The sequence below is a fragment of the Pongo pygmaeus genome, chromosome 5, assembly GCF_028885625.2.
Source record: "Pongo pygmaeus isolate AG05252 chromosome 5, NHGRI_mPonPyg2-v2.0_pri, whole genome shotgun sequence".
Lineage (NCBI taxonomy): Eukaryota > Metazoa > Chordata > Mammalia > Primates > Hominidae > Pongo > Pongo pygmaeus.
The window spans coordinates 148,862,896-148,887,500 of NC_072378.2; the positions used below are offsets into that span (position 1 = coordinate 148,862,896).

Below are 24,605 nucleotides of genomic sequence, written 5' to 3' on the forward strand. Positions count from 1 at the left end.
AAATGAGACATGAAAAGCTGAAGAGTTAGGTATGGATGAAGAAACTGACAGGCCACTACTGATTTTTACCTAAAAGTGATTAAACATTACAACATTCTGTTTTAAGTTCTTATGTATCTAAGTAGTAGATCTTAAATATTTGTTGAATTATTTTTACATCCTAGTGTAACTCTGCAATCCAAAAGTAAATCTTAAATAAAAACATGAAAATACACGTCCCATGCATTATAATTGCAAACACAAATTAAAAGAAGGAAGCTGGGCATGGTAGCACATACCTGTAGTCCCAGCTATCCAGGAGGCTGAGGCAAGAGGATTGCTTGAGCCTGGGAGGTCAAGGCTGCAGTGAACTATGACTGCACTCCAACCTAGGCCTGGGTGACAGAGCAAGACCCTGTCTCTTAAAAAAAAAAAAAAAGAGGAAGGAAAAAAGAGTCAGGCTTATTGGCAAAGTGATCCAATTTAAACAAACCAGGCCTAGGACAGTTGTTCACACTTCTAATCCCATCACTTTGGGAGGCTGAGGTGGGAGGTTTGCTTGAGGCCAGGAGTTTGAGACCAGCCTGGCCAACATAGCAAGACTCCATCTCTAAAAAAAATAAATTAGGCGTGGTGGTGTATACCCACAGCCCCAGCTGCTTGGGAGCCTCAGGCAAGGAGGATCACTTGAGTTTAGCAGGTCAAGGCTGTAGTGAGCTATGGTCACACCACTGTACTCCAGCCTGGGCGACAGAGCAAGATCCCATCTCTTTAAAAAAAAAACAAAAACAAACAAAAAAACCCAATAGATTCCCAATAGTACTCCCTTGTACAGGGAGCCTGTGCAAGGCTGTAGAAAGTAGCATTCTCAAGGGGATGTCCTGGCAGATAGTAAATGCTAAGTAAATAGGTTTTGATGGATTGTGGCGGCACACAATGAATTTCAACAGGAATTTATTGGAAGGCCATTTACAGTCTAGTTGAGGAAAACCAGTAAGTGAGGAGAAGAGTTGCTACCCATAGGTACATTTAATGAATACGTGATGTGGCTAGTCATTGGTGTGCCCATACTCAGGGATATCATTTAAGGCACAAGTGGGCAGAGAAGGTTAAATAGGAGAGCGTATTGGAATTGGAGGTAAAGGATGAGTAGGATTTGGATGGATAGAAAGGAGAAACATTCTAGGTAGCATAAGCAGAAGCGAGACACCAGGCTCAGTCTACACTCAGGGAGCAGAGGACATGGTAACTGTTCACTAAGAGGGTTTATGATCAGGCTATTTGGTGAAGGGGCTTCTTCTTCTGAAACGTGGACTTCATCCTGTCAGTATTGTGTTTCCATGAAAGATTTTGTGGATTTTGCTTTGTTTTGTTTTGTTTTGTTTTAGTCAGAGTCTCGCTCTGTCACCCAGGCTGGAGTGCAGTGGCGCCATCTCAGCTCGCTGCAGCCTTCGCCTCCTGGGTTCAAGCAATTCTCCTGCCTCGGCCTCCCAAGTAGCTGGGATTATAGGCGCATGCCACCATTCCCGGCTAATATTTGTATTTTTAGTAGAGATGAGGTTTCACCCTGTTGGCCAGGCTGGTCTCGAACTCCTGACCTCAAGCGATCCACCCGCCTCGGCCTCCCAGAGTGTTAGGATTACAGGCTTGAGCCACTGCAGCCGGCCTCCATGAAAGATTTTGGAAGAGAGAAGTGACACAGAAGCAGTGAGTTTCTCAAACAGTACACATCACTGGGGAATTTTGGCAAATTGCAGGTTTTGATTCAGGAGGTCTGGGATGGGACCATGACTGGATGTATAGCAGGTTCCCAGGTGATGCTGATGCAGATGGTCCACAAATCACATTTTGAATAGCAGAGACACAGAGTACTACTTCCAGAAGATGGAGTTGACAATAGTGATTAGAGGGGCATGACACCACTTATCATAGCCCTTTTAGAGGAAAAAAGGACACTAAAGATTATCAAGTGGTCCATTTGCCTTTTGTTGCCATTGGAAAAACCAAACCAAACAAAATAAAACAGGTTCTAAAGGTTGCACTACAGCGGGGAGCAGAACTGGACTCCAGTCTCCCAGCTGACAGTACTTACCATGCAACCATATGCTGGTAGCCCATGTAGCTGTGAGGCAAAGGACTGCAAGTGGAATGGATTCACTGGATGGATGCAAGAAACCTTGGGAAGAGAAAAGCAGTAGCTTTGGGCAGCTGATTTAGTGGGGAGTGAGAAGACTCCTAAGACAATAGATTTTTTTTTTTTTTGAGATGGAGTCACTCTGTCGCCCAGGCTGGGGTGCAGTGGCGTGATCTCGGCTCACTGCAACCTCCTCCTCCCGGGTTCAAGCCATTCTCCTGCCTTAGTCTCCCTAGTGGCTGGGACTACAGATGCCCGCTTCCACGCCTGGCTAATTATTGTATTTTTAGTAGAGACAGGGTTTCACCATGTTGGCCAGGCTGGTCTCAAACTCATGACCTCAGATGATCCACCCACCTCAACCTCCCAAAGTGCTGGATTATAGGTATGAGCCATCACGCCTGGCTGACAATGTTGAATTTTGAGTCCTGGTAAAATCGACACATGTTCCGTGAATTGACTGGAATAGAGAAGTCAGACAAGAGTGGAATGATTTCCTGGCAAAGGTGAGAATGTTGACTTTCAGGTTGCCCTGGGATCTACGTGCCTGACCGCCCTGCACTAGTCCATGTGTTGACTGCTGGAGCTCATCTAGTGGGACGGCTGGTTCGTCTGAGACAGGTCAGCCAGGACTGAGAGGTTAAACAGCAGCCAGCAGGTCATGGAGTCAAGGCTTGGACTCCCAGAACTTTGCAAATAGTTAGAGTCTCTTTGATTTTTCAATAAAAATAAAGATGTGATGGTATTTTTAGGTTTAAAACATGGAGAAAGGGGCCTCCTTTAAAAGGTGAGAAATAACCTACTTGAATCTGATCATGTGGACCCATTTGTAATAAGCAGGGAAACCAAATAAAAGCCAAGACTAGATAGTGTACAAGGTAATATAATTTTTTTTTTTTTTTGAGACTGAGTTTCGCTCTTGTTGCCCAGGTGGAGTGCAGTGACGCAATCTCGGCTCACTGCAATGTTTGCCTCATGGGTTCAAGCGATTCTCATGCCTCAGCCTCCCAAGCAGCTGAGATTACAGGCCTGTGCCACCACGCTGGGCTAATTTTGTGTTTTTAGTAGAGATGGGGTTTCTCCATGTTGGTTAGGCTGGTCTCAAACTCCCGACCTCGGGTGATCTGCCTGCCTCAGCCTCCCAAAGTGCTGGGATTACAGGCGTGAGCCCCCACGCCTGGCCGATATTTACATTTTTAAGTAGAGTTTACCTGGAAGTTTCTGTTCATCTAGTTTATCTGTTACTTGGTAAGGATCTCTCCTGTAAAGAACACATATGATATAGTTTGCCAACTGGGAGATACCACAGCTCTACAGCCTTCTTGTAAAGTGATAAAAACCATGTAAATCCATGACTGGCAGCAACTTTCCACAGCAGTTCAGAGCTTGGGTCCCTCCATTAATTGCATGCATCAGTAGTAGCATGTGGCATTTTACTTTTAGCTGCATATGGCTAAGCATCCGATCGCCTCTGGCTTTTTCCACCTCCTCCTTCCTGTACCTAGTGTGGAGGAGGAGAACTTGGCACTGAGCTGAGCTGGTGGGCGCCTGGTATTCTTCCTCTCCATTTTTGGAACAGAAGGGGGATTTGTCCCTCCTGCTTTTCCAGCTGTGAAGTTCATTTGGCTTGGAGCCTGGGCAGCATTAAGGGAGGAGGAACGTGTGGATTTCCACAAGAAGGTGGAGACAAAGTGGGAGTGGGGATGAGGGCATGATATTTGTTTTCCAGGATCTAATTCTGCCCTGGGTGGGTTTTTGAGTCTGGTATTTGGCACAATGGGACGTAGCTCCTAAAGCCAGAATGTCATCATTTAGGGTCAGAGACTTAGTTTTGTATTTGACCTAGTCCCTTTTAGTGTGGCTGTAGACGTGTGTGTGTATACATACACAAGCAGGTGAAAGCACACACAGGTACACATTTGTTTTGGTTTTGGTTTTGGCAAACTACTGATTTCATCTTGCAATACTTGGGTTTTGCTTTTGTTGTTGGATTGATTTATTTATTTAGCTTCTGTATTAGATACAATAAATGTTAGCGGAACTATTTTTTCTACAAATTGTCCAATCTGACAATAAATGCGTTTGAGGTTTTTCTCCCCAGTAAAATTTTTGATCACCTGATTCATTTCTCTTTTTAACTATACCATACTATAGTGGAGCCTCTTTTAGTCAAACTATGAATATGAAATCGTTTTAGCATGGTCCTTCTCTATTAATAATAAAATATACAAATTTTAACACATCAAGAAAATATTTTAATACTAGCCATGACCTAACTAGAGAAATAAAGTATTAATACTTTTGTTTCTTTTTTTTTTGAGACGGAGTCTCTCTTTGTCGCCCAGGCTGGAGTGCAGTGGCGTGATCTCTGCTCACTGCAACCCCTGCCTCCCAGTTCAAGCCATTCTCATGCCTCAGTCTCCTGAGTAGCTGGGACTACAGGTTCGTGCCTTCACACCTGGCTTATTTTTGTATTTTTAGTAGAGACAGGGTTTCAGTATGTTGGCCAGGCTGGTCTCGAACTACTGATCTTGTGATCCGCCCGCCTCAGCTTCCCAAAGTGCTGGTGAGCCACCATGCCCGGCCTGTTTTAACATTTCTTAGGTAGCTTTTTAGCTTAATTGTTGGACTTAATTGTTACACTTAACTTGGGAGGGTTTCTTTAAGAGTTTGTAATGTTAGTGAGACTTGTCATTCTTAAATTGTTATCAAAGTTAACTTTGGGGACTTTTATTAAGTTTTAAAAAATATATGAATAATTTGTATATGTATACTTTTTATTACAAAAGGAATTCGTTATATTCATCTTTTATTGTGTTTTAAAAATATATTAAAGTAATTGAAAAAGGTTACAAATTGAGAAGTAACCATTGGCGTGTAGAATTCTTTTAGATATTTTCTCCTGCGTTTATAGACATACATATGTAGATAATTTAAAAACATAGGGGAACTGGAGATTTTTTTTTTTTTTTTTTTGAGATGGAGCCTTGCACTGCCCCCCCAGGCTGGAGTGCAGTGGTGCAATCTTGGCTCACTGCAAGCTCTGCCTCCTGAGTTCATGCCATTCTCCTCCCTCAGCCTCCTGAGTAGCTGGGACTACAGGTGCCTGCCACCACGCTGGGCTAATTTTTTGTATTTTTAGTAGAGACGGGGTTTCACCGTGTTAGCCAGGATGGTCTCAATCTCCTAACCTCCTGATCTGCCCGCCTCAGCCTCCCAAAGTGCTGGGATTACGGGCGTGAGCCACCGCTCACGGCCTGGAGATCGTATTTTTAAGCTAATCTTTCATCTTTAGAAAAAAGTAATGCAAGATTACATGCTTGTAAAAAAATTCAGTGAGATATACTCTCAGTGTTTTTTTTTTCCTCTGTGTGCACACATTCATATATGAACAAACATGCATGCGTTCATGTTGGGATATATTTATATTTGTGTTTAGTTTTCACTGTTACACTTAACTTGGGAGGGTTTCTTTAAGAGTTTGTAATGTTAATGAGATTTGTCATTCTTAACTAAAGTATCCATATGTGACTTAATGATGAACAATTCAATCTATAGGTCAAATTTCAAAGTCTTCTCACCTCACCAGCCACAGAAAAAATTCACAATTCACTTTCTTTTTTAAAAGTATTTAAAACATTTCAAACTAAGTTATAATGCCCTAACTTAAGGTTCAAGTTCAGCCACCAGTGTTGTGTGGCTCTCCCAGGTCATTCTGAGGAGTAACTTCTCATTAAATTCTGCTTAGAATATGCTTTTTCCAAGCAAAGTTTATGAGCATATCATATTCGGAAATTTTAAAGGATGTAGCCAGGTGCTGTGGCTCATGCCTGTAATCCCAGCACTTTTAGAGGCTGAGGTGGAAGGATTGCTTGAGGCCAGGAGTTCAAGATCAGCCTGGCCAACATAATGAGACTTGTCTCTATTGGAGGGGAGAGGAAATAAGAAAAAAATATTAAAAGCATTGCCAGGTGTGTTGGCTCATGCCTGTAATCCTAGCACTTTGGGAGGCCGAAGTGGATGGATCACGAGGTCGGGAGTTGGAGACCAGTCTGGCCAAGAGACCAGCGTGGCCAATATGGTAAAACCCCATCTCTACTAAAAATACAAAAATTATCCGGGCATGGTGGTGGGTACCTGTAATCCCAGCTACTCGGGAGGCTGAGGCAGGAGGATCGCTTGAACCTGGGAGGCGGAGGTTGCAGTGAGCTGAAGATCGCGCCATTGCACTCCAGCCTGGGAGACAGAGCCAGACTCTGACTCAAAAGAAAAAAAAAAAAAAAGGATAGTATATTTCACTTAGGAAACAATAGTGAATACTTTTCTAATAAACTCTAAAGTGACATTCAACTTCAGAATGCATTTCTTCACGTCCCTTTGCAACATTTAGATGGAGTATCTAAATTTCATAAATATGATTTTTCCTTATGACCAAAGAAAGTCCTCCAGTGTCAGGAAGGAGTAAAATTCTTGGTGGTTGAGCCACGTGCTCAAGATTGAGCAACAGTTAAGGAACTCTGATAGCTAATTCTTAACTTAGAAATGGTGATATTTCATGATTTGATATCTGGGATTTTCTTCAAAGTAAAATGAGATGAACATGAAGTAAGGGTAAAGGTATAGAGGAAACAAAATCAACTCTGAACTGCTGATTGTTGGAGCTGGGTAGTAGGAATTGGGGAGTTTATTATCCTCTTCTCTTTACTTTTGTATATTTAAAATTTTCTATAATCATAGGTTTGAAATGAGAGACATGATCATTGCAGCCTAATACAGTGCAATATTTTGACCTTAAGTGATAATTCAGGCTGACTATTGCCAAGATATACTTGAGTAAATGTTGTAAAAGCCACAAGATAATCCTTCCAGATATTGTCATGGGGTTGCACCCCATTCCTCATTTTGAAAACTCATGAGCAGGCCCATTTCCTTGGCAGTCAGCACGGCGGACTGTAGTTCCCAAAGCTGGCCACAGCGATGTCTGCCATCCAGTGTTGCTCTCACGGTGTGGCTTTGGCACTCCCCCAGCTGAGAGAGGTGGCGGTGAACCCGGGAGGGCTGGTGACTCTGGCAGATATCTTACCACAGGAGGCTGTTATAGGAAGCAATACAAATCTCAGCACTTTGGGAGGCCAAGGTGGGCGGATTGCTTGAGCCCAGGAGTTCGAGACCAGCCTGGGCAACATGGTGAAACCCCATCTCTACACAAAGTACAAAAAAAGTAGCCGGGCATGGTGGCATGTGCCACCTAGAGGCATGTGCCTCCCAGCTACCTGGGAGGCTGAGGTGGAAGGATCCTTTGAGCCTGGAAGGTCAAGGCTGCAGTGAGCCATGATCTCGCCACTGAATTCCAGCCTGGGCAACAGAATGAGACCTTGTCTCAAAAATAAAAATAAAAATAAAAAAAACCCCAAAACCAAAGCGGCAATACAGCTGCTGCCTGCCTTTCTCCATATGCTTACTCTTGCAACCCAGCATCCTGCTGTGAGGAAGCCTCAGCAACCCATGCAGCCCTAGCATCAGCTTCCAGACATGGGAGTGAGCAAGCTTTCCAGTGATTACAGCCCACCCATCAAGTCATCCCCAGCTTTTGCATGTTCCCAGCTGAGGCTCCAAACACTGTGGAGCAGAGCAAGCCTTTTCTGCTATTGCCTTTCTGAATTCCTATTCACAGAACCTGTGAACATCATAAGATGCTTGTTGGTTTATGCCACTACATTTGGGATGATTTGTTACACGGCAGTAGTAAATGAGGCAGTCGGCGTATGTTAGGGGAGGAGAGAAGGGTCTTATTTCTCAGTGTACAACATGCCCAAAAGTGATACATATTTACACATATACTCAATGATTGTTTTGATGAGGTTCACAATGTTTACTATTTCTGTCTACATTATGACATCCAGATCAGGAGCTGTAGTGTAAACCATCAGCTATTCTCTGAATAAAGGGATCGTGGCTGAGCAGTCAGGTGCATAACACATGGCACATTATAGTAATTACTCTTCTGCTCTTTTGTCATTGACATCATGTGACACTCATAAGTGTTATAATAATGGAATTTTGCCAATAGTTTATTCCATTTTTCTCTCTCCAAGCATTTATAGGTCCTTAACTTAGTGGATAACTTTACAAGCTTCTCCTCAGTTGTGCAATATTTTTACTTTAGAATGTGTTTGCTGTAAGACATGCGTCTAAATGATGACTGTAATCTCTTATCCTTGGGGGATAAAATTAATAAGACATCCTGAAAAAATTATTCTCTTGCTTGGTCTTAAAAAAAACAAGTCACTAGAAATATCACTATACAAGATCTCCTGCTCAACATCAGTAAGCTGCCCTTGATAAAACAAACGTTCTGCATGAAAACGTTACCTGTCTCCATGATTTTAACACTATGTGTCAAACTATAGCCCCAATCAATTTTCTGAAAAGTAGCTAAACAAGCTGGGCGTGATCATGAACTATAGTTCTAGGTACTTGGGAGGCTGAGGAATGGCTTGAGCTCTGGGCACAAGACGGCATTGCGTGATGATCACGCCCGTGAATAGCCACTACACTCCAGTGTGGGTAACAGAGCAAGACCCTATTTCTTTAAAAAAAAAAAAAATTTTCTTTAAATAGCTAAAAGAATCAAATGCCTATTATAAGTAACGAACATGCTAAGATGAAATGATTAAAATTTTCCTTCCTTATCATCAAACATTTAATATGGTTGTTAATAAGCAACTACTTTGTGTGCAGGGACAGGTACATTTTGCATAATGTACCATATATGTTACATTTGTGATATGACATGGCAAATGATGCACTTAGCAAATAAAATCTATTCAAAAAATGCAGATAAACAGATATAACAAAAGAAGATCATTTCCTAGCATGACTATTACTATTACTAGTGAGGTAGAAACTTAGAGCTTGAAGAAAAGGTAAAAATGGAGGAGGGGAGGTGAATTGAACCAGTCACTTTTGCTGATGGTTATAGAAAGTCATGGGCTGCAATTGGGCGTTAAAGGGGCAATTTCAGAGAAAATTTCAGAGGAACTAACAGTTTAGTTTCATCATCACTCTGAGTTCTCTGTACCAACTCCTGAATAGGAAGGAAGATTTGGGATTAAAAAATTGCAAATGATACTTTTGCTTACCTCCTGCTATTTAAGTTTGTAAATTTCTCTATGTGAGGCTGAAAGGTTAGCTCCTGGGAAATTGTGATTGGTCTGTGAGCACCAGAAATGTCCAAAAGTATATATCCCCTTTGTTAACTGCACCTGAGCCTGACATCCTACCATTCACGCTTGGAATATGTAACTCAAAACATTGTCCATATACTGTTTGGTAAAATGGTGTATCAAGTTTGGTACAGAAATATGTCTCTCATGAACAACGGCAGCAATAAAAACCAGGAGGATGTTAATGAGAGTTCTATGGAGCTTTTACGCCACTGTGATAACTTTTTATAACAAACAAGGGCCTGAGATTAGGGGATGAGTGAGTTGCCAGTTCATTAAATTCTTGTCCATTAAAACCCATTTCTCCTTGTGGCCGCTTGTCTACAGTCATCCCATTCTCAGATGTACTCATCCCAGCACATTCTTTTTTTTTCATTGTGGCAAAAAACAAAACAAAACAAAACAAAACAAACAAAAAAACCACATAACATAAAATTCACACTCCCAACAGCTTCCCCAAGTGTGCGGTGCAGTGTTGTCAGCCACATGCTCATTGCTGAGCAACAGATTTCCAGAACACTCCCCCACAATCCTGCATGAAAGTGCATTCATTCTGATACTCTATATTCGTACTGGATTCCTGTTCCTTATTTAAAAGTATAACTTTGCCCTGAGTTATACTTATTTTAATACTTTATTGCTACTTTTATACTTCAACAAAAGTTTTTCGGTATTGATGTAGTTTTATAATTGTGTTCATGATGAAGAGGGCAATTGAACAATTAGATGCATGTGAAAATGCATAATTTACATAATTTATTTTTATCACAGGTAATTTGTTTATCTAAATATTCTTCATTTTCTTTTACTTTCAAAGGAGATACAGCCTCCCTGAACTATGAAATGAGGGTGTTATACTATATGGTTTTATCTGTAATGTTCTTTGATTCTTCTGCCTCTGACAATTTAATGATATTTCAGTGCCTTCTTAATATCAAGTATTTATATTTCATTTATCAACTCGATACCGAGAGTGTTTGTTTTTAAATTTCCAGATAGGTCAGTTCATTTGTGTTAGGGAAGTATAGTGATTTTTAAGGCTGCAAGATAACATTCAGTTAGCTTCCCAACTTCCTAAAGACATTAGCAACTTCTCCTAAGCTATTAAGTACTCTGAATACATTTAGAACTTTAAAATTGGATTGGGGCTGGGCGCAGTGGCTCATGCCTGTAATCCCAGCACTTTGGGAAGCCGAGGCGGGCGGATCACGAGGTCAAGAGATCGAGACCACCCTGGCCAACGTAGTGAAATCCCATCTCTACTAAAAATACAAAAATCAGCTGGGCGTGGTGGCGCATGCCTGTAATCCCAGCTACTTGGGAGGCTGACGCAGGAGAATCACTTGAACCCAGAAGGCGGAGGTTGCAGTGAGCCGAGGTCATGCCACTGCACTCCAGCCTGGTGACAGAGCTAGACTCTGTCTCAAAAAAAAAAAAAAAAAAATTGGATTGGAACTCTAGTGTCATTGGAAAACAGCTAAACTCAAATGGGTTGCAGTAAATTCAGTGTCTTAGTGACCAACTAAGTATATCCACAGAATTATTTCACCATGAACTGTCAGTCCCCTTGACTGAAATTGTGCTTTTTTTCTTCTGCAATGAAATTGTCAGCAGAGTCTGGCAACAAAGTTTGGAAAATAGTTCAATCTTAGGGGGCCAGAGCTCTCATTTTAAAAGTATTTTAGTTTTCCCAGAAAATCTGTTTATCTCTGCCATCTCCTCCCACTCTATACCCTAACCTTTCCCGAATCCTCCCCTCTCTTCTTACATGTCTATTTGTCTTTCTCGCGTGTGACATGTTTGGAAGTCCCGTTAAACCGGCATCTGTTCTGTTTTAGGAGAAACCCGATGCTAGCCCCACGTCACTTCAGCTGCGGTCCCAGATCGAAGTAAGCACAATGACTTTAATCATCTAGTTTTGCTTCTGCCTTTTTTTTTTTTTTTAAGTGACACTCTATACAAATCAGATGAAGCCTGCTGCTCTGACCACACTGACTATACGAATCTTCTCTCGTAGGAGTCGCTTGGCTTCTGTAGCGCCGTGTCAACACCAGAAGTGGAAAGAAAGTAAGTCTTTCTCCCTCTGTCCAGGACCACTTTCCAAGAAGGTGTCTTTTAGGTCCATGCTGACGGAAATCAAACAGGCGATCGTGTGCGTATGTACTATGGAGTTTGATGTCATTTTCCTTAACATGTTACATGCATGTGTGTGTATCTAGGTGGCTAAGAGTGTGTTTTGTAATGCAGTTGGTGATGTCTAAGGATTTTGTGAAGAGTTACTGATTTTACACTTATTGTGAATAAACCCTAAATAAATCTCCGGAAATAGAAAGGGAAAGGATAGGTGCATTAACCAAGATGGATTTTCATCTTTTACATTAATTTTTAATATAGGATGAAAGTTATCAAGAAGCAAGATACAAATATAAAATATACTATATTCCAGAATAAACCAATGATTAAAAACCCGTCTTCTGCACCTCATTTTGGTAGGTGACCTTAAAACAACAGTGAATCTGTGTGTAAAAAAATGGCAAATGATCCCTAGCGTTTCCTGTTAAAGGTAATATTTTTGCTTCCTTGACCCAACTTGGACCCTGTAATTTCTGCTCTCATGGAAGCTAATTTTATGTTTCATGTTATATTTTCAGTATTTCTTTTAGGCAACATAAATAAGACAAAAACAAGAGAATCTTTTTTCTAAAACCTTTTCTTTTTCTACTTTATTGCATCATCATTATACTAGAATGTTCTATTTGTGATCTTTCATGGTAAAAAAATTTAAAGAAAGTCCACATCTCTAAACAGACGCTTCCTTTGGCACGGAGCCACTTGTACGTTCATGCCAAGGGAGGCATAGAAGTGGTTTAGGCATCAAGTATTTCTGGAATGCAAAGCACACGTTGGGGAGAGCGTGTGTGTGCTTTAGAGCACAGCTTTGCCTAATCCATCCACGTGTGTGTGCTGCTGGCACAGGCGGTTCTGGGAGGAGGGCTGCTTTGCCAGAAAGCTATAATTCTAAACTTAAGAGGCTTTGTGGGTTTTGTTCTGGTCTGAGGAACGTTGTGGGTGATGTGCCATAGCAAACAAAGGCCACTGCCCACTCAGGGTGAGAAGATAACTGTGCACGTCCCATCAACTTTTTTTGTTTTGCTTGCCTTGCCTCCTCCCAGGAACCTAGTAATATGGAGGCTGAAATAGACAAAAAAGGCTCAAGTTGACATTGACTTCGAACTGGGAGGTACTGTGGTGGGGTAGAAGCATCGAGTGAATGGGCCGTAGCTTTTCCTGCCCTAGTTTATTACTTATGTAGCATGATTCAGGCTGAGAGCTCAGGTGTTCCCTCAGAATCTCTGAATCCTTCAGGAAACGAGAAATGTTTGCTCTTCCTCCTAAGAGGAAGTGACTCACCAAATTTGTATTAACCTTAGTTAGGCTGGGTAGTACTTCTTCCTCTCAATTGTGGAGAGTCATTCTTTCCGTGTTTATATCCTTTACTTAGTAAAATGTGGCATGGCTCTTGTGGCCGAGAGAGACTGATGGCCTCTTCTGAGGTTAACAAAAAATTTTAAACACACGCCCACTGTCTCCATTTGTAATATTGTCATTTTGCCTCTGTAATTTTAAGTGGTTCAAACTTAATGTGTTTCTAAACAATTTGAAAGTTTAAAAACATTTTGTCCTTTATTTCTCTGTTAATGGCTTTTGAAAACTATTCTACCCTTTGCTTTTAACTTAAAAACACTTTCTTTTGAAAACTTTTATGGCTGGGTGCAGTGGCTCAGGCCTGTAATTCCAGCACTTTGGGAGGCAGAGGTGGGAGGATCACTTGAGGCCAGGAATTTGAGATCAGCCTGGGCAACATAGTAAGACCCTGTCTGATCCAGCACCACCCCCCGCCCCCAGCCCCCGCAAAATTAGCCAGGTGTGGTGGTACCCACGTGTAGTCCCAGCTACTCGTGAGGCTGAGACAGGTGGGTCCCCTGAGCCCAGGAAGTTAAGGCTGCAGTGAGCTGTGATCATGCTTGGGTGATAGAACAAGACCCCATCTCAAAAGAAAAAAATAATAAAATAAATTTAAACTTACAGTAAAGTTTCAAGAATTGAGAATTGTGCAGTGAATGTTCATGTAATCTTCACGTAGGCCACCAGTTGTTGACATTTGCACACTCCTGAGCTTTCTCTCTCTCTCTCTCACACACCCGCCCCCCCCCCCACACACACCACCACTAATTATTATTACTGCTGGCCTGTTTGAGAATAAATGGTAGACATCATGACTGTCACCCCTAAATGCTTAAGCAAATATTTCCTAAGGACAATGACATTCTGTTACAGAATAATATAGTATAATGACCAAATACAGGAAACTTAATAACTTTTTCTAATACACAGTTTCTATTCAAGTTTTTCTTTTTTATTTATTTTTTTATTTTTGAGAGGGAGTATCGCTCTGTCACCCAGGCTGGAGTGCAGTGGTGTCATCTGGGCTCACTGCAACCTCCACCTCTTGGGTTCAAGCTATTCTCCTGCCTTAGCCTCTTGAGTAGCTGAGATTACAGGCACCCGCCACCATACCCAGCTACTTTTTTTTGTATTTTAGTAGGGACAGGGTTTCACCATGTTGGTCAGACTGTTCTCGAACTCCTGACCTCAAATGATCTGCCTGCCTCGGCCTCCCAGAGTGCTGGGATTACAGGGATGAGCCACCCTGCCGGCTGTATTTGTTTTACTAATTGTCCCAATAATGTCTCTTATAGCACTGTTTTTCCAATCCAGCACTTTTTAGGAAAAAAAAAAAAAATCACTCACAGCATGTTGGTGTCATGTCTTTTGTCACATTTAATCTGAAAGGGTTTCTTAGCCTTACTTTATCTTTGCAATGATGACATTTTTCAGAGTGTAAGCTAGTTGTTTGATGAAGTATTTATTGTTTAGGGTTTATTTGTTTTTGTTTTTTGTGTGTTTTTTTGCTCCACAGTGCATTACATCAGGGGCCCGTGATGTCCGTTTATTTTATTATTAGTAATATTAATTTTGGTCATTCACTTAAGGTGGTATCTGCCAGGTTTTCTCTGAGAAGTTACAATTTCTTCTTTGTAGTGAATATATATATATATGTGTGTGTGTATATATATATATGTGTGTATATATATATGTGTGTGTATATATATATGTGTGTGTGTGTATATATATATATATATAGTGAGGTGATCATCTGATCATCTGAGACCGTGAAACTGTCATGTTTCTCATCAAACTTTTACCTATTGGTTTTAGATTCTTTCCATGATTCTTGCCCGAATCAGTGTTGCTGTGATGGTTGCAAAAGGGTGATACTTATTCTTGCATTGATGATTATCTTGTATAAGATCTCCCAAGAGGTTTTGTGTTTAAATTTCATTTGCTTTTAAAGATGTATCACTCTGAAAATCCTAAGTCAGTTTATAATTTGAATAGGTTTGATGCATTGTCACTATAGAATAATTTATAAATTGTATTTGAAGATGCAAATAGACAATCTCACTATTCCCTTACATCAAAATGCTTGCTGGGAGCCTTGCTGTTGAGTACAGGATCCTCAAAGGGTGACCTAGCGAACCAGTTGGCTATGTCTGGTTGGTGTCTGCAAAAGTCTCTGCCAATCAAAATATCATTCTGCGTCAGAGTGGTGTTCTATGGGCAGAAGTTTTCCCTGCTTTTTATTCCAAAAACAAGAGAACTTAGAAAACACATGTGGGCAAGACCTGCAGGGGCCCACCCTTAGAAGCAGAAATGCGGAGAAGGAGGCAGCGTGGAAGCTGAGCACTGCTTCTGTGACTCCTGCCTCACAGATCCAGTCTCCCAACTTGTCTCAGGGACCCCCTGTGTGCGCGCCTCTGTCCTCCTCGCCCAGCTAAAACCTATTCCAAGGGAGGTATCTGGCCTTAATTATGCTTCAAATGTCTGTTTCTAACATCACTTCTGTCAGTAGTATTTGCATTTAACAGGGTTTAAAGTCTCAAGTCACAGGAAGTTAGCTCTGACCAGAAGAGGGGGAGGGAGAGAGGCAAGCAGTGAGATTTCCGACATACCTGGCATCTCAGCATCTATTGTGGATGCCCCTTCCAAATGGGGCTGCTGGCCTCCAGATGTGCTTGACCTACATATACAAGAGGTAGGTTGATAGGTAGGTGATAGGTAAGTAGGTGTGTGAAAAGAAAGAACAGACCCTCCCTACCCTGTCATGAGTTTGGTGGGGTCCCCATTCATCCTTATTTTCTTACACTATCTGGTCTCTCCAGATGCTTTCACTGGAAGTTTAATAAAGAAGGCCAAGGGAGCTTTCATTTGAGCCTCTTCTGTTTATATCTGTCTACATTGCTTATTGATGAGACTGTCTGTTACTGGAAAGGAGTCCTGATCTAGACCCCAAGAGAGGGTTCTTGGACCTCATGCAAGAAAGAATTCAGGGCAAGTCCATAGAGTAAAGTGAAAGCAAGTTTATTAGAGAAGTAAAGAAACCGAAGAATGGCTACTCCATAGGCAGAGCAGTGGCATGGGCTGCGCAACTGAATAGACTTACAGTTGATTTTTGATTATGTGCTAAACAAGGGGTGAATTATATATGAGTTTTCTGGGCAAGGGGCAGGCAGTTCCCAGAACTCAGGGTCCCTCCCTTTTTAGGCCACATAGGGTAACTTCCAGATGTTGCCACGGGACCTGTAAACTGTCATGGTGCTGGTAGGAGTGTCTTTTGGCGTGCTATTGCATTATAATTCACATATAATGAGCAGCGAGGATGACCAGAGGTCACTTTCGTCGCCATCTTGGATTTGGTGGGTTTTGGCAATCTTCTTTACTGCATCCTGTTTTATCAGCAGGATCTTTGACCTGTATCTTGTGATACCAGTCCTGCCAACCTCCTGTCTCATCCTGTCACTAAGAATGCCTAGCCTTCTGGGAATGCAGCCCAGCAGGTCTCAGCCTTATTTTACCCAGCCCCAGTTCAAGGTGGAGACGCTCTGGTTCAAATGCCGCTGACATACCTGCTTTATTGCTCAATCTCGGATTTGTGTCAACTGGCTGAAGAGGTGAAATTAACTAATTTTCTATTACCAGACACTTTCAAGAATATTTAGAGGGTAAGGCTTTTCTTGAGAGGGCTGGGAAATAGCTTTACAACTACGACAAATGAGTTTAGCTATGAGTCGCAGAAAACCTGACAAATAGTGATTCCTTAGACACATCCGAGTTCCATGAATGGGTCCAGGGCTGGCTCCATGACTCAAGTCGGCCTTCAGAAACCCAGATGGCTGGACTGCTTTCTTTTTTCTTCTTTCTTTTTCTTTCCCATCATAGCCTCAAAGTCGCTGCTGCATCTTCTAAGTGGGAAGAAAAAGCAGGGCGAAGGGAGGGAAGAAGGCAATAGGTCCCAAGGCTAAACCTTGTACTTTGCAGAGCTTTCATAGAAACCATGTCCACCACATTCCAGTGTATGCCGCTCATTTCCTCATGCAGCAGCTGTTTGCTGACCAGCTACCTGTTATGGAAGGCTCCCTTCAGGGCGCCCAGGATATAGTGATGGACAAGCTGTCACGAGCTTACGTGCAGCTTACGTTTGAAGGCAGGGGCATATACTAGAACAAAAATTACGTATTTAAAGTCATGGTATGGACAAAAATAAAGCAAAGAAAGGGGACCCAGAATTGGGTCACTTGACCACCATAGCTATAAGGGAGTTTAGAGAAGTGAGCATTTTTAATGGAGCACATTGCTATCCTGAACAACATAGGGTTATTTTTTTGTTTGTTTTTTGTTTTCTTTGAGATGGAGCCTCACTCTGTCGCCCAGGCTGGAGTGCAGTGGCGTGATCTCGGCTCACTGCAAGCTCCGCCTCCCAGGTCCACGTCATTCTCCTGCCTCAGCCTCCCCAGTAGCTGGGACTACAGGCACCCGCCACCACGCCCGGCTAATTTTTTGTATTTTTAGTAGAGATGGGGTTTCACTGTGTTAGCCAGGATGGTCTTGATCTCCTGACCTCATGATCTGCCCGCCTTGGCCTCCCAAAGTGCTGGGATGACAGGCGTGAGCCACCGTGCCCGGCCAGGGTTCTTTTCTTAAGGAAAGAGGGTGAATAGACATTGCGTAGGAAACTAGCAGTGTTTTCTATGAAAAGTTTAACTTTTATTTGTATGCATGTAAACAAAGGAATCTGAAAATTACCTAGATGTCTGACAAATAAGCTGTGTCAAGATTCTTTAGTGTCATTACATTCAAGGAAGCCAACTGTAGGGAGGGCCACCTGGCTATTTTGTAATATGTTTATGGAGGAAATCTTCATGGGGTGGTTTATATAGACTAAAAATTGAAAAGGCATAAACAGGTAATAATAGGTGATGTTTATTGAGTTCTTATTATGTGCCAGGAACTGAGCTAAGCACTTAACATTGACTCACTTAATACAAAAACCCTACGAGATGACAAATGGTATGATTCCCATTTACAAATGCAAAACTAAAGGACAGAGGTAAGTTGCCCAGGGCCACACACTTACTAAGGAGCAGTACACAGATTTGATCCCAGTTAAGAACCCATAACCCTAACCACAAAGCTATAATTCCAGAGTCCTTAGAATGCATTGCTTATGCAAATACAGAGGCTAGTGGCAAATGGTGCTCGTTAGCATCAAATAAATAGCAGCAGTTAAAACCTACACTTCAGGGCTCCCTTGAAAATAGGAGCAAATTCTACCCTCATCCAGATATAAGCTAGGTCCCAGTTATTTATTTGTAGAGGCAGGAAGGTCCAAAATAAATCTCAAAACTTCACCTAAGCCAATATTTATAACTTCTTTTCTACTAAGTCTTTCACTGGAGTTGAACATTCACTGATTTAGTTTCACTTTTTTTCATTATCTGTGGCTACACTTGAACTATTTTATGGTGAAAAAGTCCAAAAATATATAGCATGATGGAAAAGGAAGGTAAATAAAAGTAGAGAAGGCCAATAGAACAGTGTTCTGTGGTTAAATAAAGAGGATCGAATATAGTTTATAAATGTTCTCTGCGGACACTTACTCTCCTTGGACAATGCTTCGCTCTCAGGTATGTTTTATCTGGTGAGCTGATTACTCTTTTGATTATGTCAGCTTTCCTTTTCTCCCTCTCAAAGATCTTTGTCTTCACCCTCTTTCCTCTGACTGCAGGGAAGAAGCCCCAGCACACACATGCCTGTTGCAGTCCCTCCAACTCCCTGCTTTGGATCATCTGCTGCTCTCTGGATTGCTTGCACCACTGATCTGATCTTGTCGTCCTCCTCCTTCCCTTCCTCCTCCTCCTCCTCCTCCTTTTCCTCCTCCTACTCCTCTTCTTCCTCTTCTTCTTCCTCCTCTTCTTCTTCCTCTTCTCCTCTTCCTCCTTCTCCTCCTCCTCTTCCTCCTCCTCCTCCTCTTCCTCCTCCTCCTCCTCTTCCTCCTCCTCCTCCTCTTCCTCCTCCTCTTCCTCCTCCTCCTCCTCCTCCTCTTCCTCCTCCTCCTCCTCCTCCTCATCCTCCTCCTCCTCTTCCTCCTCCTCCTCCTCTTCCTCCTCTTCGTCCTCCTCCTCCTCCTCCTCCTCGTCCTCCTCCTCCTCATCCTCCTCCTCCTCTTCCTCCTCCTCCTCTTCCTCCTCTTCGTCCTCCTCCTCCTCCTCGTCCTCGTCCTCCTCCTCCTCCTCCTCCTCCTCCTCCTCCTCCTCCTCCTCCTCTTCCTCTGTGGTCTGCCGCCCACCTACCTGACCACCTTAACCCTTGCTATGTGCTCCCTAGGCAGAGCAAAAGCTGCTGCAGTTTCTCAGACAGGCCCTATCTTCCCAAGGCGTGCTGAGCTTCGGAAATGCTGCTCCTTCAGCGGGATACTCTGTCTCCCACTCTCACCATTACCCCCTGCCACCCACCCCCCGACCTTTCCCTGGGCAAGCTCCATTCAATCTTAAAACCTCAGCTCTGGGGTTGGCCCCTCCCAGAATTCTCCCCTAATCCACAAACTTGAGGTGAAGTGGCCTGCTACTTGGCCTGTATACCCCCTGGATTCTCCTGCTCCTGTTGAGGTGGAGTGTGTGCGTATGTGTGTATGTGTGTATGTGTTTGTTGTCACCTTCCACCCTGAACTCCTTGAGCCCTAGATCTTTCGCTTCTCTCCTGGCACACAGAAGATATTCCGTAATGTTGAATAAATCGATTGAGTGAGTGAGCATGCACAAACATGCTTAGGTCTTCTTTACTCTAGAAAAATCTTCTTGCCATTCTTCCAGACTATATTTCTTTTTCTCTCTTTCCCTAGTTGCTAAACTTTTCCCATGAAGCCTGGCTCCTGTCTTCATTCCCTGATGAAATGTTATTTCGGAGGTCAGTGGCTTCATAGGAACCTAACCAGAGGCCTCTCCCCACATGAGTCCCTGTTGCATTGGGTCCTGCTGACTTTTCCTCGGGTCACGCTTCTCTCATCTCCCTTGGTGGCTGCGACTTTGCCACCAAGTTTCGAGTTTCTTCTCCTTTATGTGCACTCTGCAGCTCTGCCCACCCCTTACTGTGAGTGCACCCCGGGCTTTTTACCCAGCCTGTGAGCTCTCCCAAGGCTCTTACCTGCGCCCGTGGCTTTGAGCTCTTTAGGTACTCATTGTAGATTTAACTCTTTCGCTCTGACCTTTGCAATCTGGTGGCCTGCCCGTTACAGCCTCTTGCTGAAAAATGCCTGCTCACTAATATCTCAGCCACCCAAACTGCCCATTCATATAACATAATTCACCACTTCCTCTTGACCCTTCTCTAACTACCTGCTCTTTGTCCACACTTCCCTCTCTCTATTCTTGAGAAACTTTTCTGCCCTTCACCCAGGCTTTTTCATCATGATGTCCTGCTTTTTTTCCTTGACCCCTGATTGTCAATTGCCAAATCCTGTTTTTCAACTTCAATAATTTTTCCTTTGTTTCCCTCTGTTTTAGTCCATTTTGTGTTGCTATAATAGAATACCTGAGATTGGCTCATTTCATTTCATTCCTTTTTTTTTTGGGAGACAGAGTCTCACCCAGGCTGGAGTGCAGTGGTGCAATCTCGGCTCACTGCAACCTCCGCCTTCTGGGTTCAAGTGATTCTCCTGCCTCAGTCTCTTGAGTAGCTGGGACTACAGGCATGTGCCACCACGCCCAACTAATTTTTGTATTTTTAGTAGAGACAGGGTTTCACCATGTTGGCCAGGCTTGTTATGAACTCCTGATCTCAAGTGATCCACCTGCCTCAGCTCCCCGAAGTGCTAGGATTACAGGTGTGAGCCACCGTGCCTGGCCGAGACTGGCTAATTTCTTTCTTTTTTTTTTCTAAGATGGAGCTTCGCTCTTATTGCCCAGGCTGGAGTGCAATAGTGCTATCTCGGCTCACTGCAACCTTCACCCACTGGGTTTAAGTGATTCTCCGGCCTCAGCCTCCCGAGTAGCTGGGATTACAGGCATGCACCACCACTCCCAGCTAATTTTGTATTTTTAGCAGAGACAGAGTTTCTCCATGTTGGTTAGCCTGGTCTCGAACTCCCGACCTCAGGTGATCCACCCACCTTGGCCTCCCAAAGTGCTGGGATTACAGGTGTGAGCCACTGCACCCGGTCTGAGACTGGCTAATTTCTAAAGAAAAAATGTTTATTTAGCTCAGGGTTCTGCAGCCTGGGAAGTTCAAGAGCAAAGCCCTGGCTTCTGGGGAGGGCCTTCCTGTGGGGTCATAACATGGTGAAAAAGGCCAAAGAGGAAGTGAACACATGTGAAGAGCCAGGACCAAACAAGAGAGTAACCTCACTTTATAACAGCCCACTATCTCAGGAACTGATCCATTTCCATGAAAATTAATCCAGGCCCTCGAGAGGGAGAACTCACTCACTACCACAAGCATGGCAGCAAACCATTCATGAGGGATCTGCTCCCGTGACCCAACACCTCCTGCTAGGCCCCACCTCCCAACATCACCACACTGGAACTCAAATTTCATCATGAGTTTCATTGGGGTCAGAAAGACCATACCCAAACTATAGCACTCTCTGTTTATTTTTAATCTTTATTGTTCCAAGTGAGACCGTTAATGCTCTTTTCATGAACTGAAGAGCATTCAAGAAATTGCTTTTGGATTTATCTCCCTAAAATACACTCAGGCCACATCTCATTGAGGGGATGCTCAGCTCTCCCCAGTGACATCTATGAATTAGGACCTGTCTAGGTTTTCACCTTGGTAATCAGTGGCCCCTACATACATCCCTGGCCCTTCTTTATTGCTCAGTCTCCCCAGCAATAACCTCATACCTCCATATAACCCCAACTCCAGCCCAACTGGATATTACGATTACCCAAATGCCCCCTTGGCTGTCTGAATTTCATGCTTTGGAAGCATTTCCTTCCTTCGAGTCCTATTTGAAGGACTGCTTCTCCTTGAGTGCTTTCTCAGTCTCTTCACTGTCTGTATCCTCTCCTCTCCTTGGACTCTAGTAGCATTTTCCATGGATCTGATGTCTCTTAATGCACTTTAACACGTATCATATCATCATTGTTGTCAACATCATCATAACATGGCTTCTCGGGTGATGTCTATATACTGGGTACTGTGTGAATCCCTTATTATATGTTATTTATTTATTTTTTTGTATAAACTCATTGAAGTATATATTATATTTGAGACTCATTAGCTTGCTTTAATTTCCAGAGCTAGAGACAAACATCCCAATCCATTCTGAGTGTCATTATATCCTTGGAATTAAGATGCCCTACCTGATACCAGACTCTCTGGGTTCAAATCCAGGTTGTCTTTCTTACCAGCTCTGCAACTCTTGGGCAAGTCACTTGACCTTTCTATCTATAGTTTCCACAACTATAAAATGAAGATGATCATTATAGTGCTTACCTCACTTAGTAAGCTGTCAAGAGCATAGTAAGTGCTTGATAATCTTGTCTGTTATCTGTCTTGTCTGGCCCACGTTCATGCCTTTGCCTGTGGCTTGAGCCACTTGTATACTTCCCTAATCCCAGAAGAACCAACATAGTCATGAGCCCTGAGGCTGAGAGCTCACTCTTCTGATTTTCTTCAGCATCCAGAATAATGGTTTGCACAGAGCAAGTGCTCATTTAGTACTTGCATTGAATTCATTGAATGCCCCTAGTTATTTGAAATAGGGCTACAAATGGATTGTTCCCAGGACTGGAATTTCAGAGAAGCTACCTTGGGCTTACTTGTTACCCAACATGTGTCAGTGTCTCCCCAGACTGATGGCGTGAATAAAAAGTGCTTTCTGCTTGTAAATATTAACATTATAAAGACACCTGTAAATAAACATTTAACATAGTAGCTTCCATAAATTGCCAAATCTTTTTCTAAGGGTTGCCCCCCTTTTCTTACCGGATTCTATTTCATAGTCTGGTTCAAGTCTCCCTAGATTTTCCTCTTCTAAAATAGAAACAACTGCTGGGCATGGTGACATGCGCCTGTAGTCCTAGCTACTCGGGAGGCTGAGGCAGGAAGATTGCTTGAGCTCAGGAGTTCGAGACTAGCCTGGGCAACACAGCAAGACCCAGTCTCTTAAAAGAAAAAAAGAAAGAAAGGAAGAAAGATACAACAGACTACATAATACTTTCAGATGAAGGTACAATACCAAGAAACTCATACATAATATTGTGATTTAGAAAATCATGCTGTGGAATTATTAGTCCTCCTTTGGAAGTAGACCAGATTCAGTGAAAAGGGCTGATGAGGTCTGTGAGTTTGCTAGGAAATCCAGGTCAAGCCACGTCCCCTGGTGCTGACATGAATGCATCCTGTCTCCACATCCTGTTTGTGGCGGGGCTGTGGTATAGGGTGGGGACACCCATGTTTTCCCCTAGGGAGCATGTGTGTGTGCCCTGCGCCTGGGGCCTGTGTGTATGGGAGTGAGGACGTCACACAGAGGCATGCCCTTCAGAGTGGATCACAGGGCGCTTCTGCCCCACACAGGTGGATGTGCCCTTCTGTGCCCAGCATCTTCTTGGTCCCCTTGGGCTGTTAGAGCATCTCTAAGATAACCAAAGGCAACTGGAGCCACCATTATTTGTTTTTTCAGGCGCACTAGGGTGGGAAGCATAGGCAAAATGGCAAACTTAGGTTTCAGAAAATAAATGGACTGGCCCAAGAGCCAGGTGCTATTATGATATTAGGTACTCTTCTGCCTTAATCAGTAGAGGCTGAGGGCATGAGGGCCAGGTCACTGGCCAGGAGGCTTGTCCATCTGTGACTTGTCCTCTTTGCCACTTCATCCTCCGGGCTTCAGCTCCCTCGTGGGCATGGTGAGGAGTGTGAGTCAGGTGGTCTCCAGGGTCCTTCTAGCTCAGGCCATCTCTCGTTTTCTGCTCCAGTCTAAAGCATGCCCTGCACCGATCAGTTTAGCTTGGACTCTGCATATCCCACTATGTTGTAGCTGGCGTAGGCTCTGGAGCTGGACAGAATCTGATCGTGAGTTTAAGCTCCGCTAGTTGTGGGACTGGGAACAAGTTATTCGAATTCTTTACGCCTCAGGTTTCTATTCAATAAAGCATGCACAAAAACAGCTCTTTTCAAGGGTGGTGCTGTGAAATGCCCAGCACGCTGCCTGGCACGTGATAGGTGCTCACATTCTGCTGTTCCCTCCCTCACCCCCTCTGTAATGTGCAGTGCTGCCCCTGGTGAGGGCAGTGAGTCTGTGGTGTCTCTTCTCAGGCTCATTAGACGGTGCCATACACACAGAGCTTATCACTGGCCATGGCCCCCTAAAATATGCCCTTTCCACATGACCTTTAGTTTCTTTAGTGATGCCTGCAATGGGGGTGGCTAGGAAACAACAGCTATCTTCATAGAGCCTGTGCGGTAGCAATGCGCTGAAGTATGTGTTTGTGCAGGCATAACTGTGTCCACATGTGTGTGTGCACGCGTGCACCATTGCACAGCATATTTGAAGGGCTCAGCATTCCAGAATGCAGGAGCTTGGAGTAGGAGCAGCTGGTCCAGAATCCTCCTCCTCAGCTGTTCCCAACTAGAAACTCCGTTGCCCTTCCCTCTGTCCGGCGAGTGAGCCACCAGCCGACCCGGACACAGCTTGAGTCTGCACGTCTGCCCTGTGTCCTTTGCCGGTGGCAGGCTGTGTGTGTTCTTGCTGGGATGGCTGGGGACAGGTGCTGCTGCCAGGAATTGTTTAATGTATGGAGGTGGCTGCTGTTTATTCTCTCTCCTGCATAAGAAGAAACAGAATATTAAGCCAAGGATAGGGTGAT

The 24,605-nt window shown here is 43.4% G+C and overlaps 1 protein-coding gene across 4 annotated transcripts in view; it reads left to right on the top strand.

Annotated features, from left to right (window-relative positions):
- The window catches only part of SASH1 (SAM and SH3 domain containing 1), a 281,660-nt gene that overhangs the window by 158,526 nt on the left and 98,529 nt on the right, over window positions 1–24,605 (top strand). For 2 of the 4 annotated variants that reach the window (XM_063667098.1, XM_054493512.2), the window contains exons 3-4: window positions 11,178–11,228; window positions 11,357–11,406. In XM_063667098.1, the coding sequence (XP_063523168.1) occupies window positions 11,178–11,228; window positions 11,357–11,406 (101 nt within the window). The remainder of the gene's footprint in view (window positions 1–11,177; window positions 11,229–11,356; window positions 11,407–24,605) is intronic. The other 2 variants (XM_063667099.1, XM_063667097.1) reach the window with 1 other exon arrangement.